At 37.2% G+C, this 17004-nt stretch overlaps 2 protein-coding genes across 2 annotated transcripts; one reads left to right on the top strand and one right to left on the bottom strand.

Moving 5' to 3' along the window:
- Positions 1–460: 460 nt before the first annotated feature.
- On the bottom strand, positions 461–13083 carry clcn5a (chloride channel, voltage-sensitive 5a). The gene is made up of 12 exons (XM_051878011.1): positions 12951–13083; positions 11815–12000; positions 10508–10659; positions 9238–9337; positions 8816–9126; positions 8482–8688; positions 7316–7396; positions 6677–7222; positions 6328–6514; positions 3976–4374; positions 2761–2977; positions 461–2616 (listed from the first exon to the last, which is right to left on the bottom strand). Exons 2-12 carry the CDS (start codon positions 11957–11959, stop codon positions 2526–2528), a joined length of 2436 nt encoding a protein of 811 aa, XP_051733971.1. The 5' UTR covers positions 11960–12000; positions 12951–13083; the 3' UTR covers positions 461–2525.
- A 1759-nt stretch (positions 13084–14842) lies between these two features.
- On the top strand, positions 14843–16631 carry si:dkey-22f5.9 (liver-expressed antimicrobial peptide 2-like). The gene is made up of 3 exons (XM_051878761.1): positions 14843–15011; positions 15631–15794; positions 15878–16631. Exons 1-3 carry the CDS (start codon positions 14940–14942, stop codon positions 15915–15917), a joined length of 276 nt encoding a protein of 91 aa, XP_051734721.1. The 5' UTR covers positions 14843–14939; the 3' UTR covers positions 15918–16631.
- Positions 16632–17004: the final 373 nt, after the last annotated feature.

Here is a 17004-nt window from a genome sequence, read left to right as displayed (position 1 = left end):
ACATGACTCATATTTGACTCATATTCTTCAAAACAAGCCAAAGTTAATCTAACCTTTGTCAAATAATGTTCTTTTTTGCTTTTACTCCAAACTTAAATATCCATGACATGAGTGTAGCCTAATATAAAGGTCTCAAATCTGATCCAGGGAACATTTTTTCAGTAGCCCCTCACTGCAGAACACACGAGATCCAGGGGGCGGAGACGGGTAGGTTAAGGGATATGTAAAGTGGGAGGAGTTGGATCCAGATCCAGGGGTGGGGATGGGTAGGTTTAGATACAGGGGGCAGAGACAGGTAGGTTTAGGGATATGTAAAGTGGGAGGAGTTGGATCTAGATCCCCTGGATCTCGTGTTCTGCAGTACAGACCATTTTAACTTTTTCAGTAATTTCAAGTAATGACAAAGGAGAAAGTTCATCACCAAATCTCACAATCCACACCGAAAAGAAACACTGAAGAGCATGTTACATGTAATTATATTTCATGTAGTGCTTATGAATAAATTACAATGATAAGGTGACATTCATATTTAACACTAATGGATAATGCTGACAAAAAAACAAAAAAAAAGTTTACATAATTTAAAGTACAAAGAACCCAACAAATGATTTCTGGGCAAATATTAAACATTTTTTCAACAAAAATTAGTACACAGTGCTCTAAGATGTTCTTAATAAAGTGGCCCTTTTTTTTTTTTTAATGGAAATACTGTGGAAGTCGTCTAAGGGCTGAGAACTAACCAAGCTAATGAGCCATCGGGGGAGTTTCAAGTATGGTTTATAATGGTCTTAGCATTTATTCTATATCCCACTGTGAATTAACTTAGAGTGGTGTGGTAGACTAGCAGAGATTCAAATTACTAAAAGAGGTTGAACCAGACAGATGCAGGCTTTAACATTAAAATGGAAACATCTGGGTTTGTATGCTTATCATGAAATGACACAATTCAGATGACATTTTGCATGCTCAGGTTACAATTGGACATGCATGTGATAGGAATATAAATGGTACAGGCAATGCATACAAGCATAACGTAATGCATTTGCATTAATCGCATGTTCATATTGTCCAAAAATATGGCAACCTAACTTGCATAGGAAAATGCTACATACATTTGGTTTTAACAGTGGTATTAAGAGCACAATGTTTGATAACTACATACACTTTTGTTAAAAAGTTTGGGGTCAGATTTTTTTTTTTAAAAAAGAAAACACTTTTATTTAGCTGGGATGCATTAAATTGATCAAAAATTACTGCAAGACATTTATAATGTTATAGATTTCTAACTCAAATAAATGCTGTTCTTTTGAACTTTCTATTCACAAAAATATGAAGCAGCACAACTGCTTTCAACATTGATAATAAATGTTTCTTGAGCAGCAAATCAGCATTTTAGAATGATTTCTGAAGGATCATGTGACACTTACGACTGGAGTAATGATGCTGAAAATTGAGCTTTTTCATCACAGGCATTAATTACATTTTAAAATATATTAAAGATATTTTAAATTGTAATAGCATTTCACAATATTACTGTGTTATTGTATTTTTGATCAACTAAATGCAGCCTTGATGAGCATAAGTGACTGCTTTCAAAAACATGAAAAATCTTACTAACCCCAAACTTTTGAATGTTAGTGTAAAAATTAAATTGTAATTTTGAAAGTGCATGTACAAAACATATACAGAATGAGTCTTTTAATGCGTCATGTCTTGGCAGAAACTACACAGTGCTGCTTATGACTGATTACAAAATCTGGAACCGTAATAAAGACTTGACAAAATGAGGAAACTGAATCATCAAATTCACTAACTGTTGATACTCAAAAACTAATTCATATAATTCAGCCCGAGAGCTTATAGATGCTGGAATACTTGCAAATGCTCATTTAAACAGAAAAAAAAAAATGTGCATGAACATGTAAACAACAAATAATGCTTAACTGATGATTAACATCCATCGCATAGTGGAAGGGAGGAGAACTCCTGGGAAATATGCACTGATTGATATCACTGATCGCTTGTGACTTCCTCTTGACATACACAAGAATGTCTCCTAAAATCTGAAAGATGAGACATGTCTTCTGACCAGAAGTGTTTTGGGGTTGAGTAATACAATCCAAGGTAGACCAGGTAGGTGAATGTCTATATTTAGACAGATTTATGCTACAAAATGTAATGATTTCAACTATTTCTTCACTTGTCTGTGTGGTGTATATATTGTGATATGATTTGATGCTTTGATATGTTATGATAGGTTGGCTATTTGCAAACACCAAGACTTGGTTGCACTCAGTCCCACCTCTTAAGCTATTTGCTGGAGTGCATAGAATGCTGCTGAAGGTTCTCCATCCTGCAGTTGTAGCGCCTGTACCAATAAGACCCTACAAATGGATTCACAGTGTGAATGGACGCTAATCCAGTACTGACAGTTCTGTAGTGCAAATCATTCGGCCAGACTGGTGTTTTCTGCCCAGTGGGTTGCTTCAAACTGGCTGGTGCTTCATAACAGCCCGTTTGGCACTTCAGTTAAAGAGAATAGAGTCAGGGTCTCGGTTGGCCATCTGGGCCATGTGTTTCAGAATGTCTTTTTTGGTGATGATGCCCAGTAAACGCCTGTGGGAAGACAGGAACAGATAATTATATTGAGCTTACCCGAATTTATGTAATGTATAACATTTCTGATGTATGCAAATCATGGACACACTCAAAAATATGAGATTGGAACTGTAAAACTGAGCAAGCAAACCAAGCTTTTACCCGTTGTGAGTGACAAGACACTGGCGCAGACCAAGCTTGCGAAAGATGTCCACCACAATGTCCATGGCGGTGTGGTCTGTAACGGTAAATGGACTGAGATCCATGATACCACGAAGCTTCAACGGCGGAGGGCTGTTGGGTGACTGTGGAGGTGTGTATTCAGTGAAGAAGATTCGGGAAGCGCTGACCACACCTTCCTGACGCTGACGAGCATTTTCTGCCAGAGGGAAATGGAGAATAAGAAACCTTCTCATGAGAGACCTAAAATTCACATGAGCCCTATGATAACAAAGTAATTAAAGGGATAGTTCACTAAAAAAACACCCTCATATCAGTCCAAACCTGTATGACTTTCTACTGTGGAACTGCTGAAGAAGATCTTCTGAAGAATGTTTCAACGTTTTTGTCCATACAATGAAATTGGGTGCAAAACAACTTGACTTTGACTCCACTGAATTTCATTGTATGAACAAAAAACACTTTAGTGTCTTACAGAAGAAAGTCATACAGATTTTGAACATGAGGTAAAAGATGAGGTAAAAGGTGAAAGAATTAAAATTTTTGGGTGCACTATGTTTTTAATCTACGAAGATCTGGTGTTAATCATCGATAAACAGTCGAAAATCTAACGGCATTTTCACACCTGGCTTGTTTTTAGAGTTTGTTTTGGAACTTGGCATGTTTCCTCCCTTTTTTTGGTTATTTATGGCATATATAAACATGCCAATCACGCTCGAATCCGCACCAAAACAATCAGTCTGAGATCGCCTAAATGAGGTGGTCTCAGCCCAATTGAAAGCAAACTCTGGAGTGGTTCGCTTGTAGTGAGACCCAACAGATCCTGAACCAAGTTGTATCAAAAGTCATAAAGGAAAATGAATTACATAAAAAGCAGCAGTGCCTGATTCTGTCAATGAGCACTTTTTTTTACTCTATATGTTAAACTGTCCTGTAATTGCTTACAGGTACAGTACAAGAATGCTGATAATATACATGTTATCAGATTGAGTAGGAATGCTTTCTACGGGGGATCGGAAACCTCTCGGATTTCATCAAAAATATCTTAATTTGTGTTCCGAAGATGAACGAAGGTCTTACGAGTGTGACAGAAATTTCCTTTTTTGGTGAACTAACCCTTTAAGTCCCTGTTTTTAGAACAAGGCACACAATGTACAATGTGGTGTGAAAACGGCACCTAAAGCTGTAATCTCTTACCGACAGAGATGACCAGATCTCTGCGCTGCACAAAGCCCACGAGTCTCTGAGACTCGTGTGAGACGACAACAGGGAAACCGCTGTACGACGTTTCAGCAATGAGCGACTCGACTTCCTCCACGCTCATCCCATCCTGTGTGATCACGGAGAGTGGGGGGTCGCTACGGCGAGGTCGCATCACATCCATGGCCAGCGTCTTGTGGCTGAACTCCTCCTTAGACTCCAGGAAGGGGTAGCCGTTGAGACGGATGTGAGCCTCATAGATGCCCTCTCGACCCAGAGCATCTGCCACCCATTTACTAGTCATGGTGGCAGCCATGAGAGGCACAATGTATTCCAGGCCGCCCGTTAGCTCAAACATTATGACCACCAGAGAGACGGTCATACGAGTCACACCGCCTATGAAAGAAAGACAGGCATGGAAAAAAGGCACCTAGATAAGCCACTAATGGCACATTTTTGATAGAAGACAGTTTGAATTAGTGTTGTCATGATACTGGAATTTCTAACTTCGATACGATACCTTTAAAAATTTTGTTATCCGATACCATTTTCAATACCATGGGAAAACTGCCATGTATATTGCCATACAGATATTTTTATTATTATCTCTTTTTTTTGGTATTTGGGTAATTTTGCTGCAATAGCTTTCACACAGCACAGGAAGGCTTTATTTGAAACTGAACTAAATAAAAAAGACGAGTAAACAGTCAGTAATAAAATAAGAACAAATAAACAAATTGCAAACAATAGCACAAATAAACATTAGAATAAAGAGACAGATGAAATAGTGCTTTAAGTGTTTCAAAGTGGGTCTAACAGTAGTATTCAGGGAAGAAACTACAAATAAAAAACAACACTGGATGTTCTTCATTGTAAAAATTACATACAGATTAATGCTTACAATTAAAGTTACAAGAGAAAAGAGTGATTTCCTTAATTTTGTCTTTTGTTTTTTTGATTAACATGACAGACAGCAACAGGTTTATTAGGTTGCTATCACTTTATGAGCTTCTGCACAGGCTTCTGATGTCACTGTCGGCCGGAGTGACCGCGGTTATGCCCACTGAGTGGCAGCATTGGTTTTTAGCATGAATGCCATGAAAAACATACAAAACACGTCTAAAATGGGAAAGAGCTTGCGACTGACTGTGCAAATAGAATTGACAAGAAATCTGGAGTATATTTTTACAGACTGCCGAAAACTCAAGAAAAGAGAAGCAAATGGATCACTGCAATTCACAGAAACTGGACTCCAGGCAGCAAAACGTGGATTACCAGTTATCATTTTTTGTCAATATGTTGAATTTTGAGGTAAAATCATACCCTGTACATTGTATTGTTATATATTTTATTTACAACTCATCAAATAAATATCTACCATCTTATACTCTGCATAATTGGATGTTTTAAAAAAAACACTGACAAAAACTATAAAAGTTTTAGGGCTGGACGATATGACAATATATATAACATTGATCTAAGTGATCAGCTGGATTTAGACCTGCCTATATTGTATTTATATAAAGAGTTCACAGGCAAATTTGCTTTATGCATTTCCCCAGTGTCGAAATCAGGCACATATAAATGTCAGGAAACAATTCCTGGCTGCATGTCAATATCCATGGATTACTGGATCTTTGGTAAGTTGTAAGGAACACTATATCGTGACCAACATTTAGTTTAATCTGATAATCATCTGTTTTACACATGTTTTCACGGTTTCCCCTATTAAATCCAGTCACGCAGCAGGCTCTTTTGCCACTCAGTCCGGCTGAGGGGGCATGTTCCGACAGGAAAGTGACGTCAATGCATACACTCTATATACTGTTACACAACATGCGCTGTGTTCCCAAACTGACTGACTAACTGAATAGGCCAACTCACCAAGACGGGCATTTTAACATAATGTTGTGGGTGTTTGACCATTTAAGCGCAATACTCCATGAAAACCAAGTCAATTTGGTACTCGCGAACTGTTTGAGAGGCGGCTTTATGAGAGCGCCACTTATAAAATGTGACTATGCCAGCATTTCCCCCTATTTTTTGAGCGCTGTTGAGCGGATTCTTAAACACCTCTGATTGGCCATTGTGTTCACGGGCTCAACAGATATGTCTGTGATTGGCTACAATGATCAACACACGGGAGCGTTTGAAAGCAGACAAAGTATTTGAAAGCACTTTAAAAGTGGGAGTGTTTGAAAGCAGACGTCTAACAGCGGAACGGTCTGCTTATAGATGCCTGTTTTCAAACGCTCCTGTGTGTATCTGTGTAAGCGCTTGGTGAAGAATGCCAAAGATGTCTAGTACTTTTGACAACACTAGTTTGAATAGAATTGAACAGATTCTCACCCAAGCAGGCAGCAGCGCCCACCATAGCATAGAGGCCTGGAGTGATGCAGTCCGCTCCAGGTGAGCACCAGCCTCTAAAGATTACCCAGTCATGGTGGTAATATGCCAGCTGCTCCATACCTACACCGAGCAGCCTGCCTGCGATCGCTCCCACAGCCATACTGGGGATGAAGAGACCAGAGGGCACCTGGAGGAACACACAGGAGACGACAGTACAGACAACGGTCTGTGTAAACATTAAACTATTCGAAAAGGAAATGGAAAGTGTGTCAGGACCTTGGGAGATGGAGGGAGGGATGGATGGATAATGGAAGAAAGGAAGATAGGATGGATGGCTTTGACCCAGTACCTTCATGCCGAAGGTCACCACGGTGATGAGCATCTTGAAGATCAAGGCGAGTGACAGCTGCCACAAGGCTGTGTAGACCTCATGTCCCGCTGGCCTGTCAGGCAGAGCGTCGCTGTTGCTCTTGGTGATGCTCACGTTGGTGTAGTTACACAGCTGTGAGGAATCCAGCAGGCCACAATCATTAAACAGCTCAGAGATCAGCTCGCTGGTGCTCATACGCGTGTAGCTGTTAGGGAACGCCAGCAGAGCTGTGACCGCCGTAACAACCAGCACCTCCAGGACAGGGTAGTGACCCAGCCGCGTGGTCTTACGCCGGCGACACCACGCAATGTTTGCACGGATGAAGAAAGCTCCCCAGATTCCTCCGAAAATACCCAACAGGACAAAGGGAATGAGCTCCAGCAAGTGCCAAGGGGAGTGGAACTCCACATAGAAGAGCACCAGCCTGCTGTTACCAAATGGGTTGATGGACCGAAGGGTGAAGGCCGCCACCAACGCAGCAAAAAAAGAGCGCCACAGCGTCTTCAGAGGGAAATAATAACTCACCTACAGGATAAAGTGAGAGTGATTCTGGTTATTAAAATGTCACTAGATAATTTTGAGAGTATGCAAACAGAAGTATGTTTGGAGAATGCTTGCCTCTTCCAGACTGAAGAGAACGCCACCGATCGGTGCGCCAAAAGCTACTGACACACCAACGGCTGCTGCGGCAGACAATACCTAATCAACATACCAAGAGAAGAAAGGTAGAAGTGAAACAATAGACCAAGCTTATCACAGAAAAGGCTTGGATCAACAAAGGCCTCAAATGTAAAAATAAAATGTGATCTTATGTTTGGTCTCGTCTTCATGATGTCAATAAAAACATTCTCACAATGAGTGTGTTTAAAATATAAAACCACAAAAACAGGCAACCAGAATGTCCTTAGCAGCAAGCCGCAAAAATGTAACAACAAATGCTCCCTTAGAGCCACTGTATTTACAGAGAGAGACAGATGGGAGACAGAAGTTAGTGCCTTTCTCCTTAAAAACAGTGATCATAGTCTTTAGAACATACAGTACTATTCAAGGTAGATGTCTGTAAGGTTTTTTTTTTTTTTTTTTTTTTGAAAGAAGTATTATGCTCTCCAAGGCTGCAATTTTATCAAAAAAAACAGTAAAAATTCTAATATTGTGATATATTACAATTAATAAAAAAATATATTTTTAAATATATTTTAAAATGTAATTTATTTCTCTGATGTCAAAGCTGAATTTTCTGCATCATTACAGCATTTATTTGAAATAGACATCTTTTGTAACCTCAATGTTTTTACTGTCACCTTTAAACAATTTTTGTTGAATAAAAGTAATAATTTCTTCACTCAGTGAGATTTCAAAAAAATCTCACTGAGCTCAAACGTTTGAACAGTAGTGTAATAACAGCTATTTCTCTGCCTATTTGTGCTGTGATGATGAATAAAATGTCCTTTTATCTGTTCAGATAGCTCTGTGCAGTATCTTTCTGAAGGATTCCAATGTTAGGAAAGAGTGGCAAAATTTTACAAAATCTCTGATCATTTCAGTTAAATTTTAACAGTTTATTTGTCACACAGAGGAATAAGGGAAGTTCAAATTATACTGGATATGACAGACAAGCCAAATGTTTATTGCTCAGACACAGAATAGGCGGAAAACGATCATGAAAAACTAAAATATTTATAATTACTTTATTTATATTAAATAATAATAATATAATTCTAATCAGTTTTTGGCACTAAAAGTTTAAGAACATTTTAAGGGTGATTTATAAGGGGTAATCATACCTCTCGTCTCTTTGCCTCATTCCTGCGGTACTTGGTGAAGAGGTGGCATAGGATGTTGCCACAGCAACAGGCCACATGGACCAGAGGCCCTTCTTTGCCCAGGCTCAGTCCAGATGACACAGCCAGCACCAAGGTGATGGTTTTAATCATAAGAGTCCATTTACCCAGGTAGCCCCTGATGATAAACCCACTCAAGATGGTCTTGATCTAGAGGGTCAAACAAAAACTGGGACATTTTAACAGTGGCCTATACTTTATTACATAGCAATGCAACAACCAGTGTGTCAAAATGCAAGATTAAATATTATACAGGCACTAAAATTCTTTAGCTTACCTCAGGTATTCCAGAGCCACAGGCATATGGGGCAAAGGCCCTGACTAAAGACACAGCCAGGAAGGAGAAAAGCAGTGCCCAGCACACATACATCAGGTAATTCATGATGTAGGCGAAAGGGCCGTTGTTGGTGCCGACGATGAGCTCTGCCCAGCTTTTCCATTGAGGGCATTTGTCTCTCTCCTGGAAGGTCGTCTCTTTGGAGTTCCAACAGCAGTGCTCATGATTAAACCAGAAGCCGTTCAGACACACTCCCTCCTTCAGATCTGTCATCCAGTGGGCAGAGATGTCGATCCCACCAGCCAGGGCACCTGGAATCAAACAGAACAGCACATGCTGTTCATGATGTCATTTTTCAAATTCGCCGCACTATAATCGCTCCTCATTATACTTGTGCTTTAATATTATAGAGATGAACCAACCTGACATCAGTCCCACGAGCAGCATGAGAAGCCAGCCAGAGAAGGCATCGCTGATACTTTTCATCAGAGCCCAGGTTGACTCTTTACTCTTGGTAGCAATCTAAAAATGTAGAGAAATTGAAGATCACAGACAGTCAAGTCAACTCACATTTATTTATATAGCGCATTTCAGTTCAATAACTGTGTCGATGTTGCAAAATTTGTCAGTTATGAAACAAATTCAAATTAGCTGTAAATCAGTTCTACAGAAGACAATAGTGTCATCATTAGAGGTCGACCAATACCGATAAACCGTACTTGCCGATAACCAATTAATCAACCAAAAGTATTTAAAACAGATACTGCATAAATAAGTTAAAAAAAACATAACACTCCAAGTATAACAGTGCTGAACTTCATTACAAAAAAACAGTACTGAACCATGAAAATGTGCTAAATTACATAAATATATAAATATTAGGGCTGGGACAATAAATCGATTCTGAGATTTTCTGAATGCATCACGATTCTCTCTTGAATTGATTCTGAGCTTAATTTTTAACAGCAGATGGCAATCTAGGCTAGTTTTTAACCACACGCTCAAATGCTCACGAAGAAGTTCGCTCGTGCATTTGGCTATGTACTTGCACCTCAGAATGCTTTTATGATGCGAGATTAATGTAAACAGCCCACTGCAAACACCCTTGTAATAGGTAGGCTACTGCTGTTCCTTCTCTGCTAATGCAGCATTTAGTCAGCAATTTAATTACTTTATAATGATATGACAACATGTAGTAGTACTGCAGTGTTCTGTATTCATATAGTTTCTGTGTTTTAAACATGCATCTGAAGTGTCAGCGCTCAGCCTCACGTGTCAAAATAAACAACTATCAGCATGGATTTTTGCCAATAACCGATTGTTCCACCAATCAGCTATCGGTGCCGATTAACTGGCAAAACCAATGAATCAGTCAAGCTCTAATCATCATCCAGACCAATCCACTGTTCAAGTTTTGTTCTCATGTGATAGTGTCAGTGCAGTCAGACTGACATTACTGAATATGAAATGTCTTTTAAACCCTAACTAAGCAAGCCAAAGGTGACTGTGGCAAGGAACTCTTTTAGGTGATGGAAAGTCAGGGGGTGGGGGTGCAGTGACATATGAATGAACATAGTGTGATAAGCGTATACTACAGCTCAAGTGTATTTTATTGGTTGGGATGACACAAAATGCATGATTCATTTCTTTCCGAGTATAGATGTTTAAAAAGACTCAATTGAGTATTGTCACCTCTCTGTGGCGATCTCGGTCTTTAGATTTCTCCCGGACCCAATCGATGGTGTTGAAGTCTTCATATGTGCCGACCCCAGGCACCGGCTCATCTAGCAAATCCATCAGTTTAGGAACCCCATTAGGCCCATCTCCAGCTCCATATGAACCACCTGCACAGATAAGAAAGAGATATATATTATGCATGCAGTTCAAAAGTGCTAATAAATAACAAGCTGTGACAGTTCAAGGCCTTAGGTGGAATACCAAAATGATCACAAGAGCCCTTTATCTGAAACATTTTCCTCTAAAATGACCAGAGGGGCCTGAAGACCTGGATTTGCACTTGTCCCTTAAACCTGCTTTTCTTTAACGAGGAATTATTCATGACAGAAGTCAAGGGTTGGGATAATCTAAACACTACCGTTCAAAAGTTTTTTTTTGTTTTTGTTTTTTTTTTTAGAAAAAAAAGTCGCTTATGCTCACAGAGGCTGTATTTATTTACCAGCCCCCATTTAGAGGGAAAGGGGTAAAGGTTGTCACTTCACATTTATGGTGGCACACATTCCTGTTCCAGTGTTCAACAGTTCTTCACATGACTTTTATTAGAACGATTTTACTAGTACCAAGAACAGGAAATAAACTTACTCAACAGAAAACACAGCAATAAAACTAGCTATGGTTAATTATCAACCTTCTAGAAGCCAAGCTTAATTATAAATTGATTACTATGCCATAACATGTGCATAAGAACACAAAGAGTACAACAAAAATGTTGTTCATGAAAAAATAATCACAAAATGTTAGTGTTTCAGAAAAAAATAACCAATAAACTGTGTGAAAGTACCTAACCACACATCACACACTTCAAAACAACTGATATCAAAAGCTGAGGAAGTTCAAGGGAAACGGATGGATGTGAAAACCTGACACCGGTAAAAACATGAAACTAGCTACAATAGAAAAAACTAGAGGGTACACTTTGATCTCATTGATAAAAGGATTTCTGTCAGGGGGGGCGGCAAATACCGAAGCTGTGACCTCAGCGAATTCTCACCACTATTTTCTCACAGACACACAAACACCAGAGACCTATACGTTACACATTTGCCCCCAAACCTATATCAAGTGATGAGAGAAAGAGGGAAAAAAAACTATGGGAATCTCAATGAATAAGGATAAAACTGGGTGGCAGCTACATTGGAGAAATAATATGACATATATTGTCACCTCTACAGATTATTATTGTCACTGGGGCTATTTTCGATCCCCTTTGTCTCATTTGACTATAAATGCAACACATGTGTTTGGGTAGATCTGGCACTCACCTGAGCCATAGTCCCGGTCCAGAGGAGGCACGTCATCTGTGCTGGAAAAGTCCAGCGTGGCTCCTGTGATCTCCACCATGTCCTCATCGCTGGTTCCACTCTGCAGGCTGTTGAAGCTCTCACTGCAATAGCCAGCGTTGTCCATCGTTCCTCCAGACTGTGGAGGACATAGAAATGTCCTTTGACCTGAGCATAAGAGACTCCATTTAAGTTAACTATTAATGTTTACCATGCACTTCTAGATTGAATAGTAACATATTTAAATCATGACTTTTTAATTCCATTTATTATAATTCTGGACTGAGCATTACAAAACAGCTGCCACTCTGAATATAGAATTTACAATAGTGATATCAAGAATTCAATAATAATATTAAGAATGTATTTATTACCAGCAAACCTATGCAGAAAATGAATTTAAAAAACATAAAAATGAACTCTCTTTGGCGTCCTAAGATACATGGTTTTTATTTTTTATTTTATTGGTTTTAAAAGTTCACAAATACAGCCTGGGGTACATTATTATAAACAAAACAAATAAATAATAACAAAATACAGAAATAAAGTTAAAACAATAAACTGTTCAAAAATATTAACTTTCTTATTTTTCAAACTCAATCTTGTTTTTAACTATTGTTTGAACTTCTGACTTTATAATTAAAAGCAAAAGCTTATTTCCCCTATATTTACATTTATGTATAATAAATGTATCTAATAGAAGTAGCAGATTAGATTAAAGGTGTACCATCTGAGTTACTAAACCAAAGCTAATGACATCAGCAAACTTCAAATATGGGTCATTTTAGCTTAGCCAACTAGCTTGCAAAAGAAATATGAGGAATATGGTCAATGGCAGCAAAATGCCGTAGAAAAAAGCGCATGTAGCACTCCTACACTGATTCATCTCTGATTTAAGCTCTCAGCGATTGGGAACTATGACAAATTCAGAAAAATACTCTCAAGGGGCTGGTTAGCAGGATAGCTAAAAGGGTTGCTTGCTAACCAGCTGTAATTTTCATAAGCTTAAGAACCATGGCTTAATGGCTCAAGATGAACTGTTACAGAACATATTTATAATGTTAACATGTCTTATATTGCCTTATAACTAGGTTAAAGTGAAACTAGTAAACATTTACCTTGTTTGCTATCTTGTGTCACTCAAGCGCCGATGCCAATGACGTACAAATTAAGACATATACAGCCGAGTGCCGATACACAAGATGTGTGGCGACTTCAGCATTCTATTAGGAATGTCTCTGACAGTTGGCTTCTGTCACCACTGTCCAAAATCTAGCTTTAATCTAATCTAATCTAATCTAATTAATAGATTTTTTTTAATGTATTGATTATTTCTTATTTAAGTAAGTTTATTTAATAAATTGTGAATAGGTGTGCTTATAATTTTAACTGCAGTGTGTTATTTGAGATTAGCCTAAGTTTAAAGTTAATATTTTATGAATATATATATAATAGTTTTTTATAAATTAAGATTTTTTAAATGAGCTAAATTACTTTATATATTATTACAAATCTGTAATTACAAATAGCCTATGTTTAAATATATGACATGCAAATGTCAATAGAAAGAACATTAAAATAGCCTAGCTATATGCTAGTTTATAAAAATGCTTGTCACATTCGGCAGTACACTTTAACCATATTTCAAAGAGCACGTGATGTTCATTGCTATTGCAAATTACAAAATGACACATGGGCAGTATACACACAATGAGTGGCTCAATGTTGCCATCTATAGGTGACAGTGCTAGACCTATAGACCTACTCTTGATCACGCAGAGTGTGATTACATTTGTTACAACAATTACGTGTTACTGAACCTTCTGGACTTTGTGCTGTCCTGAACCTAATGGACTTTGCGTTGTCATGAACCGTATGGACTTTGTTTTAGCCTATTTCTTTAAATGGCATCAATACTGTTCTGTATAAAAACATGTAGTGTAGGTACATCACAAAAAAGTGATAGTGCACAGATTTTCCAAAAACAAATATTTTTAGAACTTTCCAGTTTGTTCCGATTAAATACATAGACTGAGGGACTGGATCACACTGTTCTGTCATTTGGAGCACATGCTGAACTTTCACCGCTCAGCTGTGTGAGGTTGTTCAGCATTATGCTATTATTAATGCATAACCTATCCATAGACTTTTTTTAAAATTATTAAATCAATTTAGAGTTAAAATTAAAATGTATATGAATGTTTAAGAGAAATTTTTATCTTAGGTCTTGTTATTAATCACCTCTTATTTTAGGTTTTTCCCCACAATTTTGTTCATTTTAAATGGTCCTGTAGTGTGACAAATGAAAACTGCATAAAAACTGCATGTATAATAACTTATTACAAGAATAAGTGAAATACTGTTGCAATCTTTTCATATCGGTTGCATTATTCTGCCTGTGCAATGTGTCATTTGCATACATTAATTATTATATTAATTATATTCATATTGAAATGACTGATGCAACGGCATGCAAGACTCTTAGTATGAACAGGCCACATGTTATCTGAATGTACTTGATGACCTATTGATTTAGAGAAAGATGGACGGGAACATACTTTTCTCTTGAAAATGATGTTAAACTTAGGAAAAAGGGATAAGCAACTCCTTTGTCTTCTCAATTCTCAAATAAGTTCCTTTGCAGAAATCCCAATATGAGATCTGGTGCATGTTTTTATTTTTTTATATATACTGCTGCAATTCTGTGAATTGTAATTTGTTGGATATAGCTTTTATTTCTTTATTTAATTAAAAAAAAAAAAAAAAGGAATCTAATCATGATGTAAAAAGCATGCTACTGTAAATCTAAATGTAAAACATTTAGTGCAGCACTTCCGAGAATAACTTTTTACTTTCATCAATCAAGCTAGATGACATTAATGCCTATTTAAGCTTATGTAAACTCTCAAATATTTACTAAACATGTGATTTTATCTTGGCCATGGCCTTGAGCATAGTAAGAGAGCAGAAGAGACGGATAGACAGAGAGGGTGGGGAGGTAAGATCAATGTTGCAGGGTTATAAATACACATAGTCATTGCAAAGCTTAAGCAAATCTCCTGGACACACTGACATACCACGGTTTTGAAGGGAATAACACCACCAAAATGAATCTGCATCACTTTCACCTGGCAAAATTTGGATTTTGCACACTGATCTTGCTAGTTCTGATGTATCAGGTGGGTTTACACCTCTTTCCAACAACTTTTTTCACAGGTAGCGAGAACGTGTGATACCAGGTTGGCAGGCGTGAAAATGTTTCTTTTGTTAAAAAACTGCTTTTTTAATTTTATCAGAATTACTGCACTGAGAATATGGTGTAACAGTTTTCACTGAGAAATAACTATTAAATTTCACAAATTATAAAGAAATTGAATTAAACAAAGACAACAATAGTATTTTCTTGTAAAATCTTCAGCTCTATTTACAACTTTTACAAAAAAAATGTTTACAAAAATATATATATATTTTTTACAATCTAGGTAGCACTTTAAGGTATATGAACAGTACTAGGCTATATAACATTTATTAATCTTAGTTAACGCTATCAATTCATTTTTAAAATCAAACGTTGTTTGACATGAAAAATGTTAACATGCACTGTTAAATACCATGATCAAATGTATTTTTATTAACAAAGATGAATAAATGCTGTAAAATATATTGCTCATTATTATTCCTTGTTAACTAAGTTAACAAATGAGACCTTATTGTAAAGTGTTACCCTATAAAATTAAAGTTTTTATTAATAAAAAGTTAAAAGTTAAATTATGTTAATGCATATGTTACCTATGTTAGGTATCTACTGTGCCATTAGCGACTTCTGAGGTGCGATCGGATCTTCAGTCATCACATATACTGCACCGCAAGATACGAATGTCCCCTTTGTGGCGAATCATGGGGTTCAAACCATATGGAGCGTACTGCCATGACAACATAGAGTGCACTACAGGATTATGCAGGTACGTCACTGCTGCCATCCATCTGCTTTCATCAAGTCCTAAAACTGCCCTATTTGAAAACTGATTATATTTTCTACCCCCAGGAATGGTCATTGTTCTTTTAATGAGCCTGTTCATTCATAGCGGAGTGGAAGACTGAAATATATTCATTTATGAGTCAACCCAATTAATATATACTATTTTATGCCATAGCAGTGTGTGAAGGCTATGTTGCAAGCACTTTAATTTTTTAACTGTATGTAGTGCAGTATTATGTAGTGCATATGGAGAAGTTTCACTTGAAAAGTTACATTGGTTTCACTGTAGATGTTTTATATTCAAGACATTTAATAACACTATTTATGGTCATTATCATATTGGGGTTTGTATTTGACTTGCCCCAAACTTTAATTCTACAATACAATACTGTAAGTGCATTGTAATTAAAAAGCTGTATTAATCTGTAAAAGCATCTGTTTTAATTTGTAGACCATTTTAAGAGCTGTAATATATATGTATAAAATAATGTGATATTTGATATAAAGTACTGTATTTGATATGCTATGTGGGCATACAGAAGGCCTCAGTAGTGACACTTAAAATCAATACTAGGCATAGTGCCTGTAAGAGAACGTGCACAGTTGCACACATCTTTCTCATGATGGCTTGAGTTCTCTGAAAAGCCAGTTCTAATGACAAAGGCCCCTGAAGTTAGCAAGAGGAGTATTTGCACAAGAATGTACTGTAACAGACCGATGTCATTGTACTGTGAACGACCTCCACATGTACCCAGATTGCATGTCCTTTTCTAACATGAAAGAGCAAAGTTTATGTTTGTCAAATAAAACTCTAAAAATACCTCTGTTTCTGTAACAATAATTCCATTCTTTTAGTTTATGCTTTTTTAACTATTGTTGTGATATACAATTGTGTTACAATTGTGATGTGTTTATGCATATTTTCGAAGCACGTAGCATACAAAAAACTTTTGAAAACAAACAAAAATGTCCCTTAAATCAAACATATTTATTATTGTTTTAATAATTAACTCCATAAGCCCAACAATATGCAAATTTACTATCACATATGCTGAAATTTAGTTTAACAGCCCAATGATTTTTTTGCTCTAGGGGGCCACAAGTGACTGTGTCTGTATAAGTGATTCGTTCAATCAAACCCATTCCTTATGGAACAAAACACAACTCTTGGCTGATTCTGCTGATTGACTTCA

Source organism: Ctenopharyngodon idella, chromosome 21 (genome assembly GCF_019924925.1).
Source record: "Ctenopharyngodon idella isolate HZGC_01 chromosome 21, HZGC01, whole genome shotgun sequence".
Taxonomy (NCBI): Eukaryota; Metazoa; Chordata; class Actinopteri; order Cypriniformes; family Xenocyprididae; genus Ctenopharyngodon; species Ctenopharyngodon idella.
The sequence above is the reverse complement of the archived record's forward strand: the minus strand, read 5'-3'. Positions and strand labels throughout refer to the sequence as shown.

Coding starts and splice junctions, on each gene's coding strand:
- clcn5a (XM_051878011.1), bottom strand. CDS start 11,959: ATGGACAACGCTGGCTATTGCAGTGAGAGCTTCAACAGCCTGCAGAGT. Junction 7,397..8,481: donor ATGAGGCAAAGAGACGAGAG/GTATGATTACCC, acceptor TATGTTGATTAG/GTATTGTCTGCCGCAGCAGC. Junction 2,978..3,975: donor AGATCTGGTCATCTCTGTCG/GTAAGAGATTAC, acceptor TCCCTCTGGCAG/AAAATGCTCGTCAGCGTCAG.
- si:dkey-22f5.9 (XM_051878761.1), top strand. CDS start 14,940: ATGAATCTGCATCACTTTCACCTGGCAAAATTTGGATTTTGCACACTG. Junction 15,012..15,630: donor TGCTAGTTCTGATGTATCAG/GTGGGTTTACAC, acceptor TACCTATGTTAG/GTATCTACTGTGCCATTAGC. Junction 15,795..15,877: donor TGCACTACAGGATTATGCAG/GTACGTCACTGC, acceptor TTCTACCCCCAG/GAATGGTCATTGTTCTTTTA.